Source organism: Seriola aureovittata, chromosome 1 (genome assembly GCF_021018895.1).
Source record: "Seriola aureovittata isolate HTS-2021-v1 ecotype China chromosome 1, ASM2101889v1, whole genome shotgun sequence".
In the NCBI taxonomy this organism is placed as follows: domain Eukaryota; kingdom Metazoa; phylum Chordata; class Actinopteri; order Carangiformes; family Carangidae; genus Seriola; species Seriola aureovittata.
Window position 1 is genome coordinate 20,041,724 of NC_079364.1, and position 18,340 is coordinate 20,060,063.

General features: G+C 41.7%; 1 protein-coding gene across 1 annotated transcript; it reads left to right on the plus strand.

Moving 5' to 3' along the window:
- Window positions 1–154: 154 nt before the first annotated feature.
- Window positions 155–17,357, plus strand: urb2 (URB2 ribosome biogenesis homolog). Its single transcript, XM_056379353.1, has 12 exons — window positions 155–423; window positions 861–1,016; window positions 1,589–1,765; window positions 1,882–3,032; window positions 3,156–3,294; window positions 3,485–6,020; window positions 6,474–6,634; window positions 6,761–6,871; window positions 8,767–9,009; window positions 11,684–11,780; window positions 12,652–12,785; window positions 16,647–17,357. Exons 2-12 carry the CDS (start codon window positions 891–893, stop codon window positions 16,842–16,844), a joined length of 5,073 nt encoding a protein of 1,690 aa, XP_056235328.1. The 5' UTR covers window positions 155–423; window positions 861–890; the 3' UTR covers window positions 16,845–17,357.
- Window positions 17,358–18,340: the final 983 nt, after the last annotated feature.

The following is an 18,340-nucleotide window of genomic DNA, read 5'->3' on the forward strand; positions in this document are numbered from 1 at the left end:
AGCGGTTTGGCCCAGCCTTAAGAATTTGTGAATGAGTTCCCAAAACAAATGCATCATTAAATTTTTACACAAAAAACACTATTTTTTTTAAATTTTATTCAGTTCATACAAATTCACCTGAGAATGTGGTGACAAGAGATCTAAAGTCTTTTCTTGACGAACGGCGTTTACATATGTTTCCTATTTTCATTTTATTTTGTAATTCATTAAATTTATTACCCCATAAAATATCCTTAGATACAACTTCTGCAATGCTCTGTGAAGAGTGGAGGTGGAGTGGAAAGCGAATATTTGGCCAATATGGGAACCAACCTTTGAATGATAATAGCGATTGACTCTCGATTGCTTCTGGCTGGCCGGCAGGGTGAAAGTTGAAAGTTCGTCCAAATCAGAAAACAGGAGACACGTGCAGACTGAAAAGTCGTAAGTCTAATAAAATAAATCGACATGAATGCATAGCTATTATGAAACAAGCGGAGTTGAGGGCCAGGGGCGGTTTGCTTGAGTGCAGACGAGTAACAGTTCAAGTATTAGCTTATTTTGACGTTAGCTAGACCATGCTATCTAGCTAGGGGTCGTTAGCTTTAAAGCATGACAGCCTGTTAAAATCGAGTATGTTGTGAGAGTCAAACAAACACAAACAGATAGAAAGTCTGTTTTAGCACAGGAGCACGAGCAACTCTCAAAGATGAAAAATTCATTGACTACTTCACATGCACGAGTCTTTGCTGAGCTTATAAATGTGAACAGTTTCTTGTTGAAATGGATGTTGGCTAAAGATTCAGCAGTGGCAGCATAAAATCCGAAACAACTATACCTACAGTTCGGCCTAGATTCAGTTATTCTTCCTGTCCCCACAGACCTGTGCAACCGTAACACCAGCTGCAGCGATGGCTGCCATCTACTCAGGTATCCATCTGAAACTGAAGAGTCCTCAGACTCCGTGGGAGGACAAGCTGAAGCTGGCACGTTTTGCCTGGATCTCCTCACAGTGCCTACTGCCCAACAAGGAGCAGGTATCAGCTGAAGTTGTCTCACAAGATGCCTGTGTCTTCGTAGAATGATGAGGATGCCTGTTTTGTTGCCTGTTTTACTGTGGCTGTGTTGTTGTGATGTTGGCAACCCCAAATAGTTATATATGTTCAGTGTGAGAAGTGACTACTATAGTTTTATTTAACACCTAATATCAAGATCCATGAAGATCATTGTCAACATATCAATTATCAAAGCATTGTCTGCACATATTATGTGTCCTACACTTTTTCCTCCCAAATAACATTTTTTAAAGAATTTTAGTACAGGGTTGTAGTGATAATTTTCTTCAGGATGTTTACAAGAAGTACTTTACAGACTTGGGTTTGGATCAGTCTATGTTAGTGCATGTTACTTGCACTGTGCTGATGTAGTGGCCAATTTTACCCTTAGGGACGTAAAGTCAAGTCCTTGTCACTTCCTAATTGTTGTTCATTCATTCTGTCATCGGTTCAAAATTCTCTGTGTCAATTCTGGGATAGTTGAGAAAATTTCCTGTATTAGATTAATTTAAAAGCAGCATATTAATATCTGTTGTGTCCCTTTCCCACTGTAGGTGCTGTTGGACTGGTGCACCCATGCTCTGACAGGCTGGTACAATCAGAAGGTGGAGTTTTCTCAGAATGTATTGGAAGGCCTGTGGTGTTACCTTGATGACCTGCTTCACAGCCGGAAGCTCCACTCACTTCTCAAGCAGGGCAAGACCTTCAGCCTGAGGCTCAACATGGCACAGGTGAGATTGTTCATGGGATAATGCTCTGGCTCTAGCACATTCATACTTTAGAAAGAGGTTGTATTGATTTTAATATGAAGGTTTCACTGACACCTTTTTCCTGTGTTTGTGTCTAGCTGCTGCTTGACCGCCTCCAGGAGTGTGCACGTGTTGGATCCAAGTCACTGTTGTGTATGTCCACCATACTAAGTGTGTGTAAGGGCATTCTCTCTTCTCCTGTGCTCTCATCTGTCTTCACCACCAAGTATGAGCTCATGGTTGATCTGCTGGCCAAGCTCTGCTCTCTGGCCTGCTGTGAGCTACAGCAGCCATTGCTCACAGAAGCCCTAATGACAAGCCAAGACCCGGTGGTGACTGAGTCTCTTCAAAATGAACCTGCTACCAACTTGGACACTTTGGACACTCCCCCAGATCACCCAGAGTCAGATACGAATAAATCCCCCTCCAAGCCAAATGAAAACCTACATTCATCTAATGTGTTTGAGGTGTTGCTTCAGGTGTTGTCATGTTATTTATCAGTCCAGCGACAACAAGCCAACCCTAACAGAGTCTTTACTATGGTAACCAACCAGCTGATCCAGTCATTAGTACTACTCAGACACCTGCTGACTTCTGGGGAATTTGCTCCATCTCAGACACATTTGCATCTCCGCCAGCAGCTGTGCAGAGACGTCCGTGTCAAGGTAGACTCCATCCTTCAGTCTGCGCTCTTCCCCTCTGAGCACCTGACCTCCTACAAGGAGGAGCTCCTTCCATCTAAAGAGGACTCTGGGAAACGTGGTCCGGGCGGGGCAAAAGGTCCCTTGAAGCCAGTCAGTGCCATACTTTCCAAACTGAGTTCTCAGGGTTACTGTGAGCCACGCCAACTCTACTCTGTGAAGTCCAACACATTGTCTCTGCTGTTTAAGTTTTTTCTGGAAAGCTATGGAAAAGGAAGAGGAGAAAGTGAGGAAGAACGCAGGATGCTGTGTTTCTATTTTCTCAGCAGATTGGTCCCAGCCTTGGATCTAGGTCTTGATGGACACTCGCTCTCACCTTCAAAAGCCGACCAGTCAGTCTCTGTGTCCCCTGGGCAGAAGTCTCCCCCGGCCTCCCTCTGTTCCCCCGAGAGCTGGAGCCTGGCCCTGCTGTCTGTGGAGTCGCTGCTAAGCCAGGCTCTGTCAGCTGATATCTATAATGTAGCTGCGGACAGGATACGACATGGAGAGGTCCAGCTCAACTTTTACAGAGCCCTTGGACAAATGCTCTTCAACCACTCCCAGCCAAGGTAACAAACCGCCCCTCCTGATGTGCTTTTCATTGTCTGTGTTCAAAATAACTGAAGACAGGAATTTTCATTGAAACAGTCTTTTGGTTATACGATGTAAAACTTTTGTATCTTGTCTTTCAGTATCCCAGCATGGTACCGCTGTTTGAAGGTTCTGTTGAGTCTCAACCATCTGATTCTTGAACCAGACCTGGACCAGCTCTTATCTTCAGCCTGGGTTAATTCTGAATGCATGGAAGCACGAGTGCAACGGGCCAGACAGGTCTTGATTTCATCAGTACATCCAAAATTTTATAGTGTAATAAAATTATATTTGTTTGTATTTTATAATTGTTATGAAAAGTCAATAGTAAAACCCAAGCCAAGAATTAAGTAATTGTAAATACAGAGTTCAAATGCTAAAATCTTTAAAAGAGAGAAGTTTTGACTGATAAGATGTTTTATTCCAACAGCTCATGGTGTGCAGCCTCCTTCAGACCTACACTAAGCTCCGTCAACTCCCTCGCCTCTTCTCTGAGCTCCTGTCTGTGATCTGTCAGCCAGCTCTGGACGAACTCCGACCTCCTCTGCTGTCTGAGGGGGTCTCTGCCTCCCTCAGGACTTGTCTTCTGGACACACCACCGTCCCAGGGCCTAGAGATCTGCTCATTAGTGTTGGAGAGCATAAGGAGATATATACTTCCAGACCTGGTGAAGGAAGAACGAGAGGCAGAGAAGATGGAGACTGATGGAGGAGGAGATGAGAAAGGAGACGTTAAGGTGGACGAAGAGAGACAAGATGCATCCCTGAAGCTCTTCTCCCTCAGCCAGCTCCTTCATGCTGTTTTATTTAGTCTGAAGACTCTAGATAATGCTTCCCCTGTTCCTTTAGTCAGGCAGAGTCGAGCCCTGATGGAGGAGATGCAGCAGGTAATCAAGGAGCTACTTCAGCTGTTGTCAACAGAAAAGAAGAGACCTGTAAAAACAAATCCAGTTCAAAAGACCCCATGGAAAGGCAAAAAGAATTTGGACCACAAAGAGTCAGAGCAGGTCTCAGAGTCTAAAATAGGAGTAGTGTGGCAACAGAAGTCCCAGGAGGCGACTCTTCTCCTCAGGTACACCTGGGTGGAAGTGGACACACTTTTTGATATCCACTGTAGTAAATACACATCCCTTGATTCAGCCCAGATGGCAGCTGTAAGTGAGACTGAAGACCAAGCTCTTTCTAATGCTCCATTTTTAACCCACATAGAGAGCCTTGTATCTGGTGACGTTTTACCAGCATGTCTCTATCCCTCTGCCTCCTGCAGCCCCATGAGCTGCTTGCTGCTCAAACTCCTCACTTTACAGCAGATGAAGAAAGTTTTGTTAGATAGCACCTCACTCTGTGAATCCAGGACTGCAGCACTGCTGAGCAGGGCAGCCCAGTTCATTTTGGCTAAATTGAAGCTTGAAGTGAGTCTGGATGGAGAGCAGGGGTGGGACGGGCAGATAGGCAGTGTGAATGCCAGCTCCTACCTTGTAGCACACTGGCATCTTGTCACATCCAATCTGCCTTTGATTGCCCCCTACCTGAGCGGAGAAGATGTGGGCTGCATAGCAAATGTTCTTGTCAGTTCACTCCTCAGCAGACAGACAGACGGAGGGAAGGACCGGCGGCCCAGCTGTCTGACTGTCTCCATCATATCTTCACAGCTTCTCCAAAGCCCAATTCTTGCAGAGTTGCCTTCACTTTTCTCTGCCACAGTTTGTTCCCTCACACATAGGATCCATGGTGTTCTCATGGTGGCACACGCACCCAAGGTCTGTGCTACGCTCCCAAAGTTTCAAGAGGAAGGAAGTGATGCCAGTCAGACTCTGTCAGAACTGGTGAACAAAGAGACCATAGTTGAGGATATATTAGTGTCCTCTAAGACTGGAGATGTGTTTGTATCGCTGACTGACACACAGACAAAGGAACTGGTGAAGTTAATCCAAGTCTTAACACACCTAAACCCAGATGGGATGAGCTCCGAGGATCTCGCCTCCATTTTTCTCCTCCTCTTCTTCATGCTCACCTCCACTTCCAGTCAGGCAGGCCCGGTGGTTGTGGATCGTCCTGACTCCGGAGATGATGCCGTATTCTTGGTGAAGCTGCTCAGGATCCTGACTTGTCTTGTGGAGAGTAGAAACTTCAAAAGTGTTTTGAAGCTCATTCATGGAGGTACTCTGCTGCAGGCTGCTTCGTCTTCTCTCCTGTGGCACAGCAGCAGTGGAAGATTTCAAGGCACATGCAGCCCTGATAGGCTGGATTTGATCAAAGCAGTGCAGAACTTCATCAGGTCCTTGGTCGAGTTGATCATAATGAGAAACAGCAGCGTTCGACTCAATCTGGACCAGTTTGTCTCCTTTCTTACCAGTAAGGAAACAGCAAGCAGGCAAAATGTTGCACCCAGTTCAGCAGCTGTTTCCAGTAAACCAGATCCAGGAGCATCCATTTTGCCTGTTCATATTATGCTGGCATCGCTTTCTTCTTTCGCCCAGGCGATGACCTCTAACCTTGGAAGGAGTAAACCAGTGGATCAAATCTTGACCCAAATGCTCACAAGAGCGACTGCTTCACTGGGACCAGCCGTTGAGTCTGTCCTAAGACCCCAGACTTTGAGCGACGCAGCCATCCAGCCATCCAGCATCCTCGGTCAAGCCTTTGTAGTAGAAGTTGTCACTGTCATGCTGCACTGTGAACTGTCCTCACTGTCATTGGAGGACCAGAACAAGGAGGATGGCACCAAGCTCACCCTGAATCACATGACCCTATATCAGGGCTTCTGCCAGCAGATCCTCAGAGAAATAAGCTCTGCCCCCAGGCCTATGGACTTCCTGGTTTCCTCTCTCCACTTCCTGTCAACTTTCTACAAAGCAGTGGAGAGGACAAGAAGAGAGAAGGAGCAAGGAGAGGAGGAGAAGGGAGCAAAGGAGTTGGATGAGCTGTACATTCAGATACTGGAGAATGTGCACAGACTGCTGACAGGTACACGGACACGCATTATGAACAAACATCTGTGCAATCAGCCGATATTGTCCTCTGCATACTGCACATACTGGCATAAGTTTACAACTGATTGTATTTCATTTATTCCATGCTTGCTGTTTCAGAGAATAAGCGCTTGTGTAGAAATCTCTAACAACTACAAAAATGCTATTTCTCTAAAAGGAGACATGATGTTTCACAAAAAACTAAAATCTCACATAGCACTTATTTCACATAAAAACCTGGCATCAGCTAAGTGTGAATGCAGAATGACTAAACATTATTATAAACATTTTAAGCATCACACTTATTTTTAGGTACTTGTAATGCATTATATTTTGTTACTGTGTCCTGCCTCTTTATCACACAGACTCAGAGGCTGATTTGACTTGATGGGGTTTTATTATATTACTCAGCATTATACTGAATGTAAATGCCTTATTGTGCCCACAGCTCCTTGGCTGTCTTCAAATGAGCTTAATAATCTGGAACCAGCTGTGCAGAAACTACTGCACCACCTGGTGGAGAAAAGTACTACAGGTCAGTTCAACCTGCTGCTCTTGATAATCAGAGAAGGACTGGACGCTGGCAAGCTGAGAGCTGGAAACTACAGGGTGAGGCCAAGATCTTTCCTGATAACTTGTACACTTTAGTTTCATGTTTAAAAGGAATCTGTCAAAGTTTTGTCTAATCTCTTTTTCTTTGTTCAAATGTTCTCACTCTATTGTTCTGTTCTCCAGGAGGTGCTGTCTGCAGTAACCATCATTACACTGCTCTGCCGTTGTCAGTTACCTGAGTCCTGCTCTAAAGCTCTGTGGCTCATTGCACCGCAGATTATATCTGCTATGGTGGTGAGAAAAAACACACACACGCTCAAATACAAACTCACACAAAGTCATATGCAGCAATCACAAACCTTCAGTGAGCATCACACACAGACACATGCTACTCATAGACAGATATAATAATAATAATAATAATAATAATACATTTTATTTAAAGGCGCCTTTCTTGGCACTCAAGGACACCGTACACAGTTACACAAATTGAGATTAAAACACATTAAGAATTAATTAATTAATTAACAACAATAAAAATTAAATATAAAAATAAAAACAAAACAAAAGTAACAAAGCAATTGGCATCAGATGGAAAAGGCAGTTCTGTGTTTTCAGATATGTGCACACACACGCTCATCTGCGCATGACCCTGAAGAAAAGTTTGTTATGATTAGAAGTTGTTTGTGCCAATCTGGTAATTTTGTAATTGGTATTAAACTAGTTTTATCAGACCATATTCATGTTGATTGTTTAAAGTTTTTGAAAATGACCACATCTGACCTCCAGGAATGGGAACAATATTAAAGGAAGAGAAAGAAACTAAATTTAATGATTGTAGTTTGTCCTCCAACCTGGCAGGAGGAGCTGCTTTCCAAGCTGACAGGATATAAACAGTGTTGTGTTAGTGCAGGTGTGTTGTTGTTTATCCAAATGCCCTTTTCACAAAGAAAGACCATACCACCAATTAACATATCTAGTTTCATTAGAATGACGATATACAGGTAATACTTGTAGCTGACCAGCTTTGTGTTTTAGGCCTCAGTCAGAGAAATGGAATGAAAAGACACTTGCTGTGTGACATTCCTCATTAGTTCCTCACAAGTTTATTTTCATGTGTAGTCAGACTCATAATCTAAATAAAAAACATGGAAATATCAGCATCAGCCTTCACTGTGATATTAAGACAAGAAGGGGCCGCTCTATGCAGAGAGTATTTTACAGTTTGTTCTTCAGGCATCAGTAATAATTGTGTTTGAAGTACAGTTCATGTGACAGCTGTCTCAAGGGACTCAGCAGCCAAACGACAATCAGTCTGCTAACTTCCACTGGAATGCCTGTTCATTGTAATTTCCATTGAGGCTCCTTTGGTCAATGTGTTTTCCATCAGGCCTGCTGGGTGGGGCAGACAGACAACACAGCAATCTGCTTAACCATACTGCAAATACACAGTGAGAGTACTTTAAGATGCCAACCATGCTGTTCTTTTTCCTCTGTTACCCACACTCACTATGTCCATATGTCATCTGTCGTTTATTTCTGTCGTTCACACTCTTCTCTTTAGACCGTGTGAGACAAGACTCATCTAAAAGTAAAAGAATTATCAGATTTTAATAGCTATTTAATAAGCTATTTAATAGCTAGTGTCTTTTTTTTTTGACTTAGGCAAAGTAGTGCAATATCCAAAAAATTGTGACCTGTCACAATTGGAAAAGCACAGGTATCGATGATAAAATCAATAATGACTCAATTCCATGTGGCTGCTTCGGTTTCAGGGTCCTGGTATTGTGCTCACTGGCTCACTGTCAAACTGTCATAACTTACTGGGACATTTGAATAGATCAGAGCCATCATTCATTTTATTTGTAACAGCTGTGTCTTTCATACTGTGACAACTCAAAATGTCTGCTGTGAAAAAGTCCTGTTGGGGTTGTCAGTTTCATTACTTCCAGAAAGCTTTAAAAAGTTATCACACTTGAAGGAAATCCTTGTCTGTGTCTGTGTCTGTGTGTGTGTCTGTCTGTGTGTGTGTGTCTGTGTCTGTGTCTGTCTGTGTCTGTGTGTGTGTGTGTGTGTGTGTGTGTGTGTGTGTCTGTGTGTGTGTACTTTTGCAACTACTTGCTCTCATAGTCGTCTAAATGTGTTTGTCACTCTAACTTGCTCCGTGTGTTGTGTCTCTGTGTTAACAGTTCTTGGTGAGATCGTCTGGTCAGGACGTCTCTCTGACCCTTCCCTTTACTGTTCCTACGGTGATGTCAATGACATCTCTGCTGCGCCAGGGGGAGGGGCTCATCACCAACCCTCATCATGTGATCTTGGTGCTTGGGGCGCTGCAGTCGGTGTCCCTTGACCACTTGACCCCACTCGTCTACCAGTCAGCGTTCCTGGCTGTTCATGAGGCACTGTTTGCCATCATCCAGTGTCATCCTCAGGTATGAAGAGGCAGATGGGTGTGTGGTTGAGCTGAGTGAGTGAGTGAGTGAGTGAGTGAGTGAGTGAGTGAGTGAGTGAGGAAATGTGTAGCTGAATCAAAAAAGGAAGTGCTTCAACACAGTGTACACTCTCTGTAGAGTATGCCCAAACAGTTGTGCAGTCAGAAAATGTTAAACCCTCTATTGTCTTAACAATGTGAACTTATCTAGAACTGAACTGACACAATTAATGAAAATAATTGTTTTTTAAATACCTTTATCTGTGATGCAGGTGCCACAAGATGCACACATATGATAAGATGGTCAGATGGGCAGAGGCCTTCAGTGTTTGTTTGTTATAACATCGATCCGTCACCCAGCTCCGGTCTTTAATAGTCTTGAAGTGCATGTCATTTCATACTGTGAGATCTGAGTTGTCTTCAGGTATTATCATGTTGTCACAGGTTTTGCAAGGTGTAGCAAGTGATTTGTGGACTTTTTTTTCACCTGGAATTTGCCTTTCAGTCAACGTAAAGCCACGCCCCCTTTACTGTGGAGGTTGTTGGGGCAGTATGCAGGTTGGGAAGAAGACTGCAGACACTAATCAGGGCTGAAAGAAGTACCCTTTGCATTTTTGGGGGAAAAAATAATTTAGCTGTTTTTATTTACAGTCTCCTAAAGAAGCCTTTGTAGTTAAAATAGAAATAAAACATTGATTGTTGACTTCAAATGTTAATTGTTGACGTAGGAAATGGTAGTTTTACATTTCTGTCAAACATTGTTATATAAAATTATATTTATTAAAAAGTATTGGGTCTTAATTACAGGTAAATATTTAATTTGTGCATTATAACAGCAATTTGTTTGGCTCTGTCTTGGTATACCAACATTATTATGGAAAGCATGATAACTAATTTCATTTTAATTATAGTCGTATGCATTTGTTTTTTTGTTTTTTAATTTTTGTTGATGAAGAATCTGAGAGTACATTGCCCCCCCACCCCCACCCCCCAACAAAAATGCGGTATGTGCCTTAAACTGCGCTGCTGAGTCCACAAGATGTCCCAGGGGAATGTCGCTTTAAACAGGATATTGCAGCTCACCAGTCGTGCTGCAGCTGCACGAAAACCTCATAACATCCACTTTTTCAGCTTTAACTCATAGTGTTTTACATTGCCCCCAAAATGTAAAAAAACTAAGATTTATTTATAAAATGTAAAACTTTTTAAAGGGAATTTACATTCCAACCCACACATGGTCTTTTGTTGTACTGGTGTTAATGTGATAATCTTTCAGTTTCTCACACTCTAAAATGTGATAGTATTTTTTGTTCAGAAACAGTGACAGAGTGCGACTGAAACAGGGCAGCTGTATTGAATAAAACAGGTCAAGAACCAGCTAACCGATATCAGATGTTTGTGAGGACAAAAGACAGTAGTAAAGGAGAGCTCCAGAGAGGGAGGGGGGAGGTAAAACCAAGAGGAGAGGTACAAAGAGAACGAAAGGACACTACATTTATACAGAAAGAGAGGGAAATAAAAATAAGTGATGAAGAGATGAGAGAAAAAGCAGGAGATAAAGAACAAAGGAGTAAGATGTGATAGGAATGTGATATGCGAGGAAAGGCTCAGGACAATGTAGATAAGAGAGGGAGTGAAGTGGAGAGAGGAGGTGTGATAGGACAGAGACGAGGGAGGGACAGAGGTGGAGAGTAGAGGTAGGGAGCTGGCATGCAGCATAGGTTGGCATGGTGCGGGTTTAAGACGATGGAAACCATTACTGAGCTCCAACCAGAGCTGGTGACATCATCCCCCTCTGTTTTATATTCCCCCTCCCTCTACCCACTGTAGGCCTTGAGTAGAGGGAGAAGTATGGACAGAAATGCAAACGTAGCTCTTGTGGGAATCCAACTTCTACCTCAGTCATTTACTGAACTGTGAGTTTATGGCAGGAGCAGTGGAAATAATGTAATAGATGGATATTGCAGGATTGCTTTGTTTGAAATTTCCAAATAAAATGTCTCTGTTCAGTCTCTAACACCCTAAAACTTTTAATTTCCTCTTTAAATTTCTTTAAACTTTGAGAAAAAACTTTGTACTACAGTCTGTGGCAGTATCACATGTATAATTCTCTCTGTTTGTTGCAAAGTGAAATACTTAAACCCAAGACATCATGTTCTTTGACTGTACCATTACAGTAAGTGGGAATGTTCTGCTTGTGTTTTGCACCATTTTCTACACATCTCCCTGTAATTCAACCAGACTTATTTAAACAGTCAAAAGTCTGAGGGCGTGAACTACTATTTGACGGAACCATCAGTTTGTCGAGTTGAGTGGGATTCATGAGAAAATCTACTGTGTCAGAGCAGTGAATAGGAAGGAATACACTGTGAAGCCTCTCCACTTTGCTTTTAAAACAAGTGGTCTTTATGCCTTTGAGCAGTTCTTGAAGTTTCACTTTATTTTACTGAAAGAGCTACTCCAAGCTGCCAACATTATGACAGTCCAATCTGCAATAAGCAATATTAGTTCTACTTCCTGATTCACTTGAGTGGGACAGTGTTCTCAGACTTTTGGACCCCACTGTACATATAGTGTGACATCTACTCTCTTTCTCGCTCTCTCTCTCTCTCTCTCTCTCTCTCTCTCTCTCCCTCCCTCTCTGTCTCTCTCTCTCTCTCCCCCTCCCCGTCCAGGTGATGTTGAATGCAGCTCCATCCTTTTTAAATGTCTTCTACCGTCTGGTGGCATCCATCATGCAGGAGGGTCGGCAGAGAGGAGACAGTGACAAAGGTAACACCTACAGGCTCGGAAGGGGACGCTCTAATTTTGTCTTTGTGAATAATTGTATGATTTAAGGGGTTTCACTTAAGGGTGCATTATGAAACGCCGTAGTTACAGAAAGTAATAAAGATTATAAAAGTCATCTAATATTGCCAACATGTCAAGAGATTCATTAATAAACCATTAACATACTCAGATTACTCAGAAGATTAGCAAAAAATTCATTTGAATTGACTTTAAAGTCAGTTTAATGCTGTATTAAATTTAAAAGAGGAGATTCATCTCCCCACCTTTTTACCTGTTCCTGGAACTGACAGCGACTCTGTGTCATGCCCAGTCACATTTCAACACTGTTGGCAGTGTCTGATGTTTACTCAGCAGCGGCCTCCCAGAAATGGAGAAATATTAAGACAGGAAGTTTTCATAATCTTGATTAATTTTCTAATGTAAATCCACTGTAAACTTCTGACATCTGTTGTAGAAGTCTCTGCTTAATCACCATAGAGACATGCCAACAAGAGTGCTGTATCAGCATGTTGTAGAAATATCCTTAATTTGGAATTTGCATTCAGTTATTGCTGTACTTGAAGTCATGTATCATTTAGTATCTTGGCTTAAACATTTAAGTCTTAATAGGGCAATTAAAGTATTGCATAGCAACATTGTTAGTGAAACTGGGGCAGCGTGAAAGCACAACAGGTAGTGGACCTGAAGCAGCCTACAGGGCAGGGAGGGAGAGTTTCCATGCCTCCTACGGTAAACTAAACCTAGGTAAAACTGCACCAAAAACAATAAGTCGCAGCTGGACTGTCTAAACAGGAAGTGTATTTGCTCCATATAAACAGGTGAATGAATTGACATCAGTCTCTTGTTTTTCAAGGTCCAGGTTGTGACGTGTATCTCCAGTGCTCCAGACTGATAGAGAGGATGTACTCTCACATTGCTGCTACAGCTGAGAACTTCACCACGCTGTCGGCCTTCATCGTGGCTCAGTACGTCACAGAGCTTCAGAAGGTACACACACACACACACACACACACACACACACACACACACACACACACACACACACACACACACAGTCATGGTATCATACAGCTCAGTTCCTCTTCCAAACACATCTGCTATACCCTGTGATTTTCTACAGCTGTGAGTGACAGACAAACACACACACACACACACACACACACACACACACATAACATGTATGAATGAGGCAGCAGGATCTCAGCTGATCCTTTGATCCAGCCCTGTTTGTCTGGTGGTGCGTGCTGAGCTGGAGAGATTGAGCCGAGCAGAGTGACGGGGACGCTGACGCTCAGAAGCAGAGATGTGAAGTATTTCCACTGGCCAGATTGTAAATGTTCACAAATCTCAGTGAACAGGTCCAGGATTACTGTAAGTCAATGTGCTGGAATGAAGCTTTAGGCTGGATGTTCCCTCAGAGAAGTGACTCACGTCTGGTTTGTGAGTGCGGTTCCTCTCTTCTACCAGACTGTATTTAACATGACGCCAACCTGACTCAGCAGTTTCCAGCAGAGTTACACATTGAGGGGGAGACATGAAAGTAGACAGACAGACAGGCAGGCAGGCAGACAGACAGGCAGACAGGCAGAATGCAGAAGAGGTGTTAGAGATTCTTTGAGCTCTGTGTGAGTCATCTAATAATCCTAAAATTGATTTTATGTTGTGCTTTTACTCAGGCATTTCAAAGAGATCGACCTCTTTGCAAGTCAGGGGTAATTTAGCCGTCTCTGTGTCAGAACTGCTTCTAATGGCTCTCAGCCTGAACTGAACTTTCCATGCAGCAGCCAGGTGTTATTAGTGGAGCAGCAGTTAGAAAAGTCATGTTATTATGCAGGTTGAGTTTGTGCATTTGGCCACTTGTCTTAATATTATAAACAATATTAATATTACAGTTCTATTGAAAACATTAGTAATTTAGTGCTCTACTGATTTAGCCTTGCACTTCTGTAACATTGTCGGACTCACTATGGACAAAAACGCATCAAAATGAATGCAGAAGAACCAGATATATTGTTGCTTTTATTACAAACATTACAAACAAGTCTGGTGCCTACATTACTCACAGTGCACTTTGACAATTCAAAGATTTGGGTGTGTTATACAAATACCAGGTAAATGTTGCCTCAAGCAGAGATGAGGAGCAGGCTACAAAGGTCTGGTAAAATCACTCCTTTCTACCTCCACATCCTCAGATTTTCATTGTCAAACTTGTAGTCTTCAGCCACAACCGACGCTGACCCAGGTTATGTCACTTGAGGTAATTCATTAAATTTCACGCAGCTCAGTCTGGAGTCATGCAACTTATTTCTTAATATATTTTTTTTGGGGGGCTTTTTTTTTTTTATGCCTATATTTGATAGCACACAGTAGAGAGACAGGAAACGGGGAGGCAGAGAGAGGGGGAATGACATGCAGTAAAGGGCCGTCCGATGCGGAACTCGAACCGGGGCCAACTGCAGCGAGGACTGTAGCCTCTACACATGGGGCGCCTGCTTAGACCACTACGCCACATGACGCCCCCATACAACTTATTTCTCTGCAGACTTGTAAACAGACTCTGAGGTGCAAAATCTGTACACTTCCCATTTAAATGGAGATTTAATTGAATATCTTTATTATTTATTTATATATATTTATTATTTAATTTGAATTAAATAGATGTCACAAGTCCAGATGCAGGTGTTTACCACAGGTACAGGTGAGAGAGCCTTCAATAAGGTTAAAGGTTGTATATTAGGAAAATATTGGTGGTGTGTATATGATCTTCTATCCAAATGTGATATAAGTTGGCAGACACAGTAGATCTCGTTTACTTACCATATACAGACCAAAGTCACATGATTTTCTTTGAGAGCTTTACAGTTAGTTCAACATATGACACCTTTCATCCTTAGATCCACATTATAGGTAAGAAAAAAACACAAAAATTGATTTTCAAGAGTAAAACAAAGGTGAGACAGAGAGAGAAGAGCACGAGAGGAAATGCAATATGTTTTGCTTGCACAGAGTAGACAGACATTACAATGTAGAGAAACAGAAATATACAGGTATGGAACCAAATACTATAAAGCAGCAATGAGCAAAGTATTAGGAATAAAGAATTGCAGTAAGGTAATGCAGTGTATAACCAAGAACTGCATCATAACAGGCAGTGGAGTTATACCACAGACGAGTTCATGTACAGTGTGTTACCAATATATATTGTATGTGCACTTTTGCAAAGCAACATTTAACAGTGTACTTTGTTTAACAATAAAAGTGTTTAAAGCTAGTGCAAAGACCCAACGTGAAAGAGGACAGTGACTCATTAGATTCCAGAGAGCACGGAGCGCTGGCATGACCTCAACCACACAACTGAGACACAGAGATAAACATAACTTTGCCTATGTGCTACCACTGGGCTCCTGTTCTCTTTGGGTATCACTGCATCCAGGTATCAGAACAATCAGTGTACCACTAACTGTAACTGTGGCCCTCTGCTGCTCCATGTGACATTTGATTGGATAGTATTTATAATGGGAAGCCTGTAATTAGGTGAGTGAGTTTTTAATCTAATTACTAAGAGGTACGGTGAGCAGTGCAGAGCAGCCATCGTCTTGTCACTCTTTGTCATGATGAATATCCAAAGACCTGGAGAGGTCTGATGTCATCAGGTCATGGTGTAAAACCTGAATACCTGTGGGGAGATAATGTAACTGGGATGAATAACCAGACACTATTGCATATGCTGCTGGTTTGTTTTAGAGAGTTCACTGTTTGCAAAGGCTGTTTTTTGACTTGTTAGTGTGGGTGTGTGTATTTGTGTGTTTTTGGAGAAAGACAGAGAGCCTTGCTGGTTGTCTAGCTGTCTGAGCGCTGCTCTACTTTTATCACACAAGTAGATGTGAAGTGTGTGTGTGTAGCTCCCAGTCTTCACAGGACTAGACAGTCCTCTGCAACAGTATTAGTGAACGTAGACTGGGTCAAAGTTCTGTATTGAGTTTCAGACCTGAACCTCAGGATAGTTTTAAATTTCCATCGTCCGTTTTAGTTTTCAGTTCAGTTCAGAGCAGCAGTAGCAGATGATGCTTATTACTATAAAATATATTTCAGTCAAACAAATGGAATAAGAGCAAAGTGGAATACCTACGTTAAATCACACTATATCAAATGAATTACATTATATCACATTATAGGTACAGAAAGCTGAAAATAGGAACAAAAACAACAACGATATTTTATTGATTCCCCTTTAGGACGTTCTTTTCACTGATGCCCCTGGGGGTTTAAATCCAGGTTCATGGACCATTTATTCATAACTGACCCTTAATTACATTTGCCTCTTTGAATATTTGCTGTTCATGTTCCAAACAGGAATAACTGTCAGAATCATCCCTTTGTAACATATACGTTGCCAGGACACATGATGATGTTTGTCCTTTGATGCCCCTCTAGTTATGAAGTTCAATATAAGACCTGAAAAGTGAATATTCAACTATTCTGGCACATTGTTTTTGATTTGACAGGTTTGCCTCAGGCTGTAGCATTTTGCCACGTACACTACGATGTTTCCATTAATTTAGTAAGAAAGGGGAAAAGATGATCATATTAGTGTGTGTGTGTGTGTGTGTGTGTGTGTGTGTGTGTGTGTGTGTGTGTGTGTGTGTGTGTCTGTGTGTGTGTCTGTGTGAGAGACAGAGAGAGAGAGAGAGAGAGAGAGGAAGGATCAACTAGTAAAACAAAGATATGACAAAGATATGAGATTTTTCTGATTTCCTTTTGTCATATTTGAGTCTGCTGTCTTTTCTCTTATTGTCTCCTGAGCTTTTTTATCTTTTTTCATAACTTCGCTCTTATTCTCGTCTCCAGGTTACTCTGCGACCGGACATTAAGCGGCATCTAACTGAGGGGATCTATCAGATTCTGGACCTGTGTATGGAGCAGGATATCAAGTTTCTGACGGCTGGACTGCAGATGGGAGTCAGAGAGGTGTTCAATGACCTGTATGCCAGCTACACCCACTACCACAAAGCACAGAGGCAAGGAGAGGACAAGTACACTGTTTGAAATTGTCACAACAACAACCCTCAGTTTAGATTCCCTCATTGAAATTAAATTTGAATATATTTTCTTGCTAAGGAGAGACTATATTTATGTATGTATGTATGTATATTTCAGCTTTTGAAATGAGACACAACAGCTTGCAGATGTCATAGGCTATAAACAGTGTAAACACAGTAGTCACTGAAAACGCTCACAGTAGATTTCTAGAGGTTTGAAACAGACACAGAGGAATTAAGAACAACATTGCATTGCCTGATTTAACTGGTAAATATTTGTTGTCTGCAAATTGGTCACTGAAGTGTTTCCTCTTGCTGCTACACAATGATGTGTAAAATGTTGTGTTTATATTATAATTTAAAGGAACTGGTTTCAATGAGATATGATTAGCATCTTACTGAATAGAAAATGGATTTGTATATGATCTGTACTAAATCTTTTCTGGATTGTTTGTTTTTTTTTTTTTTACCAAAACTTAATTATGTAACAAATATAAATTGAAATACAGTGCTGTCTCAAGCATGTTTATTGTGTCATTTTGTGCACAGTATTGTTTTCATGTATGCGTGTAATTTCTTTGTGCAATTACCTTTTTATTTGAGCACAGTACAGGACCAGTAAATGTCTGCTGCTCTCACCCTGCCCAACTCAGTAACTATTTTTGATTTACTAGACATACTCATGCCTCTGGGTGAAGTACAGCTGCTGAAAACAGAGACTTTATCTAATGAGTGGGGAGCTCTCCTATTTACCAATGAAGGTATATAAAACCTACTGTAAATCTGTCACGGTGTGATGCCCCTGGCAGACACACAGTCGCCTCAATAGCAGGTTGCTTTATGTTTAGATAAACTGAACTGACAGTTGTTTTATTTTACTTTGAATAGAGTAACTGAGTTGTTGATACAAGGACTGGCAGCAAGTGACAGCTCAGTGTTTTCATACTGTAAATTGATCATTTAAAGTGACAATGTCTGTAAACATTGATGCAAAAACATAAAAGTCAGAATCAAGTCAAGCTCTTAAAAAACTACAGAGATTAACATTATTCCTGCACTTGCTTAAATAAATAATGATCAGGGGCTCTGATGTACTAAGATTATACTGCTGTTCATTTACTTTTAAATGATTTGGGGAAAAGTTTTTTTTTCTTCAACTTAATAAGCAGTATCGTAGTAAAAAAAAAAAGATATCAAATGGACTGTGATGATGATGCTGCACCTGCACATACAATGCTGTATAGATGTTCTCATATTACTGTTAGTAGAGGTTGGATCAGACTAACTCCTGCAAAGCAAAGTTCAAGAAAATGGGAACTTTTACTTTTTGCCTTTTACCTTTTAGTTTGCAGTTCAGACAGGAAATGGCTTGAACACATCTTCCCTTAGTTTTCACTTTTCTGTCTCCTGTTTGTTTCTGAAAAGCTGTGTGGGACTGAGCAGTCTTTAGAAAGTCTTTAGTTTGAGTTGACCTTCGTTTCAGCTCTTTGACAGATCATTTCT